Source organism: Astatotilapia calliptera, chromosome 17 (assembly GCF_900246225.1).
Source record: "Astatotilapia calliptera chromosome 17, fAstCal1.2, whole genome shotgun sequence".
NCBI lineage: Eukaryota > Metazoa > Chordata > Actinopteri > Cichliformes > Cichlidae > Astatotilapia > Astatotilapia calliptera.
Window position 1 is genome coordinate 2,181,938 of NC_039318.1, and position 10,564 is coordinate 2,192,501.

The window sequence follows — 10,564 nt, forward strand, 5'->3', positions numbered from 1 at the left end:
TTCCTGGGAAGTCCACACTCGCGTGCAAACTCATTAGCGAGAACAAGTACAAACTACTTGAGAAACAGTCCGAGAGTTTACAGCAGGAAACAACAAGTTACACATACTGTTTCAGACACTTTATTGGGACCGTAGCTGTTCATAGTAAGTCATGATTGCTTTGGTAGCACTCACTAAGAGCACCGTTACTCCCAGAAAGCCTATTGATCCAGCCACAATGGCTATTACAGTCATGTACTCTGCCCCTGGAAAGAGATGGATATAGGTTCATTTCATCACCCCTGTATTCACAATACACACAGCTACACACATGCACAGCAAGTCAAGACATATTAGAAGATCAGTGACAGTGTATATCAGGACTGCCTTTTTTATATGAACCAAGTAGAATTGAAGTTAAAACAAAAAACTAACAGAAATGCATTGATGCATTGTAATCTAAGAACGGTTATGGAAGCAGATGCAGATTCTTTTAAGAGTTCAGTCTTAAATTTGAATGAATGAACTGAATGATCCCTTGACAAGCTTACAGTAAGACGGTGTAGCTGACTTCACTCTTGTGTTGACAATCAAAGGTCCAGCAGACACGACAGCAGCGTGTTTCCCCTCACTCTCCATTTGACTCACGGACCTCTTTGTGTGCTGCTTGCCAGTGCATTTCTGCAACAGAATGAGAGTCAACTTTAGACTCATGCAGAAACACAAAACAAACAAATAAACTTCTGAAATCTGGATAGAATAAGGTAAATAAATTTAACACCAATCTGACTGAACCACAGCAGCATGTTAAATGAGCAATAATGGTCACCTAAGGGAATTTCATGTACCTGTAGGTTTTTGTAACCTAAAAGCTTTGAGCTCTTGTCTTCAGAGTGTACCGGCACTTTAAAGATTCCAACAGCTGATATCAAATCCAAGTGCAAAGCTGACCACCTCAAAATGGGATTTGGCTGAATCTCACTGTGGCCTTATTTGTCAAAATATCCAAACTAAATGTTCCACAATAAATGTTTTGGAAACTTACAAAAAAAGATATTTTTTCCTCTATTCATAGAAACCAAACTAAAATAAGAGTCCTACTCCAAATAAAAACTGAAGTGGCAAAGTGCATGAAAAACAACCTGTCAAAACTTACAGCCATGACTATATGAATGTCGTTTCAGTATAATGACAGCCAAGCAGGAAACAAAATGCACTGCGACTGACATGCAGTGACACACACGTGCAGTAGTTGTTGCATGCCAAGACACAATCAGAGTGGGGGCAGAAACAAGACAATGTTCCCACCTGTCCGTCCCTTTTGTCTGAGTAGGTTACTACAGGTTGTAGCCAGACACTTACATCAAATGGATGAACTACATTATTTTACCAAGTGCATCTCAAGCTTGAAACAATTGGCCATTTTACCAGTCGACAGTCTTCATCATGTCCACATATGCTGGCCAGGCAGTGGAAGTAAAGAGGTAACTTCTTAGGCATGTTGAACATCTGAATGGAAAACCTGCTTCTATGTGCCAGACCGTTCACAGACAGCCAGTGGAAAGTGGGGTCAACAGGACAACTGAAAGGCATACGCAACAAGGAAGAAACATAAGCGTGTGGTTAGATTTAGCAATCCCAACCTTTCAAAATGTATCTTCTGAAAGTCATCAAGTCTGTGGGCACAGAGGAACCAGACTTAACAGAGCAACTGAGAAAGCTTGAGACATACACACGCACACAGTATGATATCTATAACCATAAAGTTTTAAAAAGGTTTATTCTAATAATATAAAAAAAGAGGAATAGGTATTTGGTATGTTCAAAGTCTAGCCCATTCATTGCCAGCTGCATGCTCAGCAATGGATCCTAGTTGTCAAACATAAAACGAGATTTCATGAATACCCATCTTGCAAAAGGACGCCCTGGGTAGGGTCGTGAGGGTCGATGCTCTCAGTCGTCCAGCACGACTTCACCTGCAGGAGCAGGTCTACAGCAAAAGAGCTGTTTGTCTCCAGAGCCACCTGGAAGAACAGTGTGTCCTCGAGTTCCAGGGTTATGGCATCCCTGTAACTGTTTGTGTAAGACTCATCCCTGTACAAGGTCATTTTCAGGCCCAGGTGCACTGACGAGTTAAACTCCACCAAGGTCATGGAAGTGAGCCTACAAGCAGAGAGTCAGAGAGCTGAATCAGGATCAGAGAGACTTTATTTATCCCCAAGGGGCAATTAAGAAGTCATTTTCTTTCATGTTGCCCTGATTTACAGTACATTATGATAAAAAGAAAGCACACCTGCCTCACTTCACTGAAGTTTGCATGGATTTGTTCATGCACAGCCCGTGAAAGCACTACCACAGCATTCCCAACAGGTTTAACCTCTTAATTTAAACGTATTCCAGTATTCCTCATCCTACATTAAAGATTACTACTACCCCCCTCACCTTCATTGCAATGAGTTTCTCATCTAAGGCCAACAAAACATATTTTGGATGCATCAGGGGAATAAATATTCAGACACATGATTTTAACTGGAATAACAGACATTTTTTGGTAAAACTTTTGGCTTCATATTTGTCTTTACAATAATTTGGTAAGGAATGTATGGTCAACTCGGGTCCTGTGGCTACATAACTAGACAAAATCACCAACCTTCCAAAGGGTGTACATTATGGCAAAACATCCAACTTTGGTTTCATCTGTCTAAAGTCTTGCAGTTGGTTCTACGAGTTTTGTAAACATAATCCATGCTTCCATATTTACAAAAAGGCTGAACAAGTCATATCTGCTCAGCCTTTCCCCCCCTAACTGTATTGTTCTGAACTTTGAGGCCTGTAGAGTCTGAGATGCATCTCTTGGGCGTTTTGCAGTTTCTGAACACTGCAGTGTGACCTTCTCAGATTCTACTCCTGAGAAGATATGCAAACATCTTGAATGCTTTCCATTTGTGATACTGAAGACTTCAAATTGCTCCCACTGATCAAAGATCAGAAGATTATATTGATCTTTGAGAAACAAACTTTGCTGCTGTTGTCTTACATTTTTAAATCCCTATGGAAACATTAACAGTGTTTTCACACATTGCTTCTGCATTTTGGCTTAATTTTTGTATATAATGTAGTCTAATATGTTTTGTAGTTTCTGTGAGGTTGCATTTACTTAAACCCCAAACTGGTAATTGTATGAATATTCCTACAAACACTGAGATTTGATGAATCTCACCATTCCATATCCACGCTGACTTGAGCATTGCGGACATAATGTCGTGGGTAAACGCACTTCCACACCACTTTTAGGTCCCGCCTGCTGATCATCTGCCCTTTGGTCAAAGTGACACTCAGAGTATTCTGGAAGTTGATGTGAGTTTTGTTAACCTAGACAAAACCGACAAACAGAAATAAAACTCAAACCACAGGTATGAGGGGAAGGAGTAAAAAAGAAAAAGAAAGAAAGAAAACTGTAAAATTAAATCCATTATTGTAAAACTCAGCTAATTTGACTGCACACAGCTAAACAGATGCATTCAAGTTGGGAAAACAAACCCTAATTTGAGTATACATCATATCACTTGGAGAGCAACAATTTTCAGACTATTGTTAAATAAGATTATAGGACTCAGGATGCTTTATGCAGACTATGATTCATTAATTATCCAGCAAATATCCAGTCATGAGGTAGGCAGTGGCACCCACCACATGCGTTTGCCTTACAACACAAAGATCACTAGGACTGCACAAAAATACAAAATCTTTCCATCCCTCACCTGTGGCATGACATGCATATCACATAATGCTGTGCAATCAATCCTGTCGAGGGCAAATATTCAGAGGTCACCGGTGTATGCTAGGCTGACAACTTAGGATACTGAGTGAAAACTAACAGTGTCTTTTTTAATATTGGTAAGAAATCTGTCTGGCAAACAAACCTTTCAGAGCTTCTTGCTGAGCTTAGTTACTCACCTGCTTCTCGGTTCCACATTCAGAGACTTTTCGTGAGGTACGGAAGTAGTACAGTGTCTCACTCTCATTCACAATGCAGCGACCATCATTCAGCTTCACTGCAACTGCTCCTCCCATGCGAGAATGCAGGTAGGGCTTTGCTATTGCACCAGCCATCAATTTATCCAGACACCGGCTGAAGAGACCTTTTTCTGTTTGAAATCGAGGGTCAAAAAAAACAAAACAAAAAATCAGCAGCTGTACTACTACACAAGCAGTTTTTTTTAAAGGATGAGCTTTTAAAATAAAATACATAGGTTTAAGAGATTGATGAGAGGTCTCTGTACCTTGGCAGACTGGATGTGAAGCTGGAGCACGCTCAGTCACAGAGCTGACGTCATAGTAACCATGCTGGCATACACAAGAATATGAGCCCAGAGTGTTGATGCACAGAGAATTGTGAGAACATAAAGGCTGTTTGGAAGCACACAGGTCTGGACCTAACAAGGCAAGCAAAGAAAATAAAATTCCACTAAAAACATGAAGGTTTTTACTGGCAAGGGCTGAGCCAGCTTTTTACCAACACTTACCATCCCAGTAAATGACTCCACCTTTAACAGTGATGTTGGTGGCATTTAGAGAGCCAGTGTAATACAGAAGATCTTCAATAGGTACGGGCACATTTTCTTTAGTTTGGGAGGCATCAAAAGCCCTGAAGAAAATCTCAGTTTTGTCTGGCTCATCTGCAGGTTCAAAAGAGTCCAACTTTATCCGAACTGGCTTATCTTTCAATAGCTCCTGCAGCTGGAGGACAATACAAAGTTTCAACTTGGCAAGTCATCATAAATTTAAAAAACAAAAAGAAACAACAACCTTAAATTCAGTAACCCTCATAAGAAACTAAAAACCTTGATTATAAGTTTTAAAGTTTAAATGGAATAGCAAGCATAGAGAGTGAGGTTACTCATGTATGGCACCTTGCAGTCTGCCAGCTTTTAAATATGAACGTCTCAAACCTGAAAGCTAAAAATTTATATTAAAACATAAAAGCAAAAATTTCTGGCACAACTTCACCTACTTCCAAATATGAGACCGATGAGAGTCTAGTGAGCTAAACAAGGTGTTGCTGACCTTTTTTCACTACTCTGGAAACAGAGCTACTATTAGCAGGTAAATTAGCACACTCAGATCTGTCATCTTAAGGTTTTTCCCTCTCACTATGCACCCTAGCTAACATTAGATGTAGAAGAGTGGGAGATATTTTAAGCCGGGTTTTCACTTTTTATACAGAATTGTATAAAATTAAGATGAGCCAATTACAGAGTTTTTAGTCCATAGCTGCTGATATTAATTTTTGATGTTTTGCTCACCTTGTTGTTGAAGATCTCCTCTATTTTATCTTTAGCTTCTGATGTGCCGTTGTCTAGATCCTCAGGCAGTTTCCAGGGTACAACCACTGTGAGACCTGTGTTGTCATAATCTAACTCTAGTTCTAAAGACACCAGGAAATGGAACAGTGGGTAAAGGTTTACATCAAAGACTATTGAAATAAAGGTATGTCAAACCAACCCATGTCGTGAGCAGGTCCACCAGCCTTCACATGGAGCTCTTTAGATGAATTGGCTGCCATGAAAAACAAATGCGAATGTTCAGACTCCAGCTGGTTGTCACATTCTTCCCACACATTGAGAACATAAGTTTTCCCTTCTTCCAGCCCGAGGAGGCGTAGCTTTGTGACTGACACACGGCTGCTGTCGATGGTGGTGCCGTTCTTCAGGGACAGCTCATATACGAAGCCCACAGCTTGCTGCTGTGGGCTACTAGGGGTCCACACAGCAGCAGAGTCATTAGAGTGGTACGTCAGCTCAGACACACCGTAAGGTCCTGGATTCACATGCAGAATCAATACAGAGGACACAAAGACAAGTAAATAACATCATACATATGAAGCCCAACATGTTACAAATAGCAGCAGTAAGATAAGTTGACAGTGAAAATAGAGAGAAGCTAATAGAGCAAACATGTCTTTAGCTGACTTACTGAACCATCCTGAGACAGCCGTTTTAAATTCAGTAATGTATGGCAACTACCAGTTTACAATATAATTATACTTATAATTCAATATTTCATTAATCCCATTAACACTAGAAGTAGTTACATTATTAAATGCCAAACACCACCAGTTACACAACTTGGCTGGCCAACGCACACAGGTCATGTTTTACCTGTTTGTGCTGTGACCGTCTTAGGACTCATGAGCACACCATGTCCACAAAGTGCCTCCACCCTGGCCTGGTACTGTTGGCATGGCAGCAGCCCCCTCACAGTGTAGCTGTTCATGAGAGTAGTACCCTGCAGCACACCTTCATGAAACACTCTGAACATGGAGATGGAAGAGGTGTTCCTCACCTCCCAGCTCAGGGTGTAGTTGGTGGGGCCAAACAATGTTTGACGCAAGTCCTCAATGTTGGAATGGACTGAGGGAGAAGCAGAAGGGGCTTTCACTGAAGGATAACTAATAGCTACTCTGCATGAAGTTTTAAATTTAAAAAAGCTATTCTATAGGGAGATAAGTGAGTGCCAGTACGGTCAAAAATGTGAGTCACATACAAGAGTTTCCGTCATTCAGGACCATCTTGCTGTAGCGGGACTCGATTCCTGCCTGGCAAACAGTCTGTAGGCCAAACTTCACTCTGCTGCAGGGCTGCAGGTCAGACAAGCTGACCTCAAAGTTATCTTTGTGCCAAAACGAGACCTCGTCTGTGATGTGGTTTGTACCGTTGAGGTGGAAGGCAGTGAGAAGGAAGACCGAGTACTTGCTGTTCACAGGGCAGTCCCAGGATAAAGATATGCTGCTGCTGTTCCATGATGTAACCTCAAAGTTCTCTGGAACATCTGGATCTGACGAGAAACAGAACAAGAGCTACAGCAGCAGTTTTAGCATGTGTTGAAAACAACTGATAGCAGTGTCACTTAAAACAAAACAAAAAACCCCCAAAAAGCTTTGAGGTTAAAAAAAAAAAAAACAAACAAAAAAAAAAAAAACAACCCATAGTTGGCGCCATCTAGAGGTTGTTATGTGAATTTAAGGCCTTTAACCTTTGCAAATGTACTTTAATTAACTAAACATCACTCATTAGTCCATACCAGTAATAGTAGAGAGGCATGCTAAGGAGAGAGTGTCTGCAATCTCCACACAGGCCATGTAGAGGGTGCAGGGGTCCAGAGCAGAGAAGCGGTAGTGGTTGTGAGTGGTAACATCCAAAGTATGCGTGTTATAGGAGCCTAGTTCAACATGGTACAAAGTCACATTGTGACTATAGATGACATCTGGTTGATTCCTCTCCCAGGAAACCAGCAACATGGAGGGACTGCGGGACACCAGTTTGCAAGCGAGGCGCATTGTGTGACCTGAGGAGAAAAAAATAGTTTTAAAGATGCAGAAAACTGCAGCAGTAACGCACACGTTCATCTTAATCATCATAATAGTTTGAATGGTAAACATTTTTACAGCACAACTGGGTGGCTGCAGCTCAGGAGGTAGAGCAGGTCATCTACCATTTGGAAGGTTGGTGGTTTGATCACTGGCTGCTCCAGTCTGTATGCTAAGTATCCTTGGGTACTGAAGCCCAGGTTACCCTCCAATGCATTCGCTGGAGTGCAAATGTTAGATAGAACAGGTGAAAAACATGTTGTATGAAGAGCTTTGAGTGCTCGAGTAGAGGTGAAAAGCATTTACTTCAATGATATCCACGCTAGGGTAGCCTAGCTACAGGTCACGTGGTCTCCAAACAACTTAAATATCAACTGGTTAGATACTGGTTGGATTAAGTTAGCAGCAAACATCAATGCAAGGCAGAAGAGACTAGAACCTTTCCTGAATATTCAACATCAGTAATGGTCACTTACCTTCTTGCTAATAGTTAAATGACAAAATTGGCATCTTTTACCAGTTTATTATAAATACAGGGTATAAACATTAGGAAACAACTAACCATGTATAAATAACACCCTGTGGTTTTATACAATTCTGTTGCTAAGGACTATTTCATAGCTGGTTCAGGTGACTTCCCAGTTTTGCTGTCTAAAGTGCAACTATAGGAACGACACTCACCCAAAGCAAGGAAGAAATTTTCCTCCTGTTGGAAGTATACTGTTCCATTTTCACATGCAAACACTTCAGTGGGACTCAACAACTTGAGGAAATCCTGAGGAACGATCAGATCCAAACAGCAATCAAACTATGCAGTGAGGTGGACTGTGCATGAAATCTAACATAACCACTCATCTGTGTAAAAGTTGTTGTCAAAAGTACCTTAGTGGCATTTGTTGGATGTTGTAGTGGCTGCTTTCGGCCTCTGACTTTAGTAAACTTTATACCTTGGGGTGAGGTAAACACATTTAAAGGAACATTAAACAAGAGGTTGGGGTGTCAAATTAAATTGGGATTAAGAAGGTATGTTGCTTACGTGGGCTTTGGGGAACTGTTAGAGTCCATGCCTGGACAGAGCCACCATATTGGAGGGTTAGCTGGTTTTCAACACCCGGCGACAGAGTCACAGAAGTCACTTTGCCCACCTTTCTGATGGATTTCAATGATGTGCCATTGAGCCATATGTCTCCATTTTTCCTTCAAGAATGGGAAACAGTACACCTAATTTTCTCCTGTATATTACATGATCATTCCATGTGACTGATTAATAGCTGCCTGTTTATCGTCACCCTTATTCAGACATGGGCAGCATAACATGATCCGGTCACATTTGAAGTTTTAACAAGCCGTTCTCTTTATCATCTAATACAGTAAGTCATCTTGGCTAAGCTCATTAGACCTCTTTGATCAAAACTAAACATAGTATATTTACTCAGTTACTTCAGTTGAGTAGTTCTAATGTAATAGTGGGACGTTTTGTCATTGGTGTATGAATTCTTGAGGTTGTAGTGACCTTAAAAACATTTGTTACATTAAACTTTAATAAACAAACATTAAGAATTATTTGATCATAATGTATGCAGTTCTGTAAATACAGGTACTTTTAATTAAGGTACCTGACGCATATTTTTCATGTTAAAACCTCTGTACTACCAACTTATTTAAGAAACTAAATACTTATTTCATCCCTTTTACATTTGTCCTGAGGTCTCTGAACAGCACAGGGGGAGATTATGCAAATCTATGAATCACGTTTACCTGTCCAGATCATTCCCTTTGCTCATCCAACACAACGAGAAGGAAATATCGTTGCAGCGTCCTGGAAGAAAGTCGATGAGAATACCTCCAGATGTCACGTTTTATTTTCACCATTTTACCTCAGCAACCAAACTCACCGAGCGATATGACATGAGGCACCAGGATGAAGAAGACGAACGAGTACTGTAAGGAGTTCCTGAAAATATTAGAAGCATATGAATCCGCTGAATTTGAGTGAGATAAGTTTGTATGAACCGGTAGTGATAAGTTATTTCCTTACATGTTCGTTGGAAATCCAGCAAAGGAAAGTAGGTCGCGTTTATTAAAAGAAGGCCGGGGCTTGAATCAGCAGGCTGCTAATAAGTGACAGGTGTGCACTTTCAGCTCACCTGCTCAGATCCTCGGTGACGGATTACTGACGTAAAAAAGTCTTTTTTATTTGTTAGAAACAGAAAAAGCCCGCCTAGTATTGCACCAATAGCGATACGTTGTATTATTCTTTATGTGCTAATGCAGAGGGGAAGACCACGAAGGATTACACAACTTGATTGCAAATGTGCAAATGTTTTCATCTCCTGTTCAGCGACCTGCCATCGCGCACGCTGGTCGACACTCCGCTATGGTTAAGGATATGATATGTACACGTCTGTTTCCAGGATTTTTTATAAATGTCTCAACAGGTGAAGCCAAGTGGGTCATACTTACCGATTCATTAATGTGTAGTGCATCACTTTATATGTTACAGCTGGAGATTATTTTAATTGCTTATATTCTGCTTTCCAGCTTTATTGTAATAATACGCATTCGTTTATTTATAATAACATATTACTACAATCAATTATCGTCAGAATGTTAAGTAATTAACACTTTGAAACAAAAAAGGGTTAATCTGAAAAAAAAAAAACCATACCATCTATATGTTTGATGGTGAAATTACACGAGAAACTGCTTCCGTCATATAAGTGATTCTACAGTCTGAACTCTGGGTGCAACTCAAAAAGAAATATCACACTGTAATCATTATTACTGGAAACAAGAAAATTATCTAATCCCATACTTTAAAAAAAAGAAAAAAAAGCAGGTTTTACTAATTTTCTGGATTTAAATTCGACTTTTAATTCTTTTCGAGAACAGCCGACATGCTAAAGATTGAGATCTTCCAAAAGGGGGAAATGTGTGTTAATAAAATAAAATAATAAAAATTAAAAATCAAAGCATACTTTTCTATGACATAACCCCAATTACAGAATAACTGTGGCATGTTGTTGTACATAAGGCCTGTAGATGGCACTGTGTACCTTGTGTTTGCTGTCCTCTGCCTGTAAAGAAAAGCGTATTAATAAATGTATTGGTTTTAATTATACATCAGTGACTGATAAGTCTGAATGGTAAAGGAGAAACAGATTTTTATATAAGCACAGAAACCGGCGTTCATGGAGCCCACTGCTTGGCTCATCC

General features: G+C 40.2%; 1 protein-coding gene across 1 annotated transcript; it reads right to left on the reverse strand.

Moving 5' to 3' along the window:
• Positions 1-104: 104 nt before the first annotated feature.
• LOC113009781 (uncharacterized) lies at positions 105-9,716 on the reverse strand. The gene is made up of 19 exons (XM_026148314.1): positions 9,387-9,716; positions 9,244-9,302; positions 9,107-9,167; positions 8,385-8,545; positions 8,231-8,295; positions 8,030-8,123; positions 7,063-7,326; positions 6,526-6,816; positions 6,141-6,392; positions 5,485-5,799; positions 5,286-5,407; positions 4,506-4,719; positions 4,263-4,415; positions 3,937-4,127; positions 3,200-3,351; positions 1,885-2,142; positions 1,408-1,561; positions 531-660; positions 105-245 (listed from the first exon to the last, which is right to left on the reverse strand). Coding segments are annotated over exons 1-19 (3,063 nt in total). The 5' UTR covers positions 9,389-9,716; the 3' UTR covers positions 105-120.
• Between the last annotated feature and the right edge of the window lie 848 nt (positions 9,717-10,564).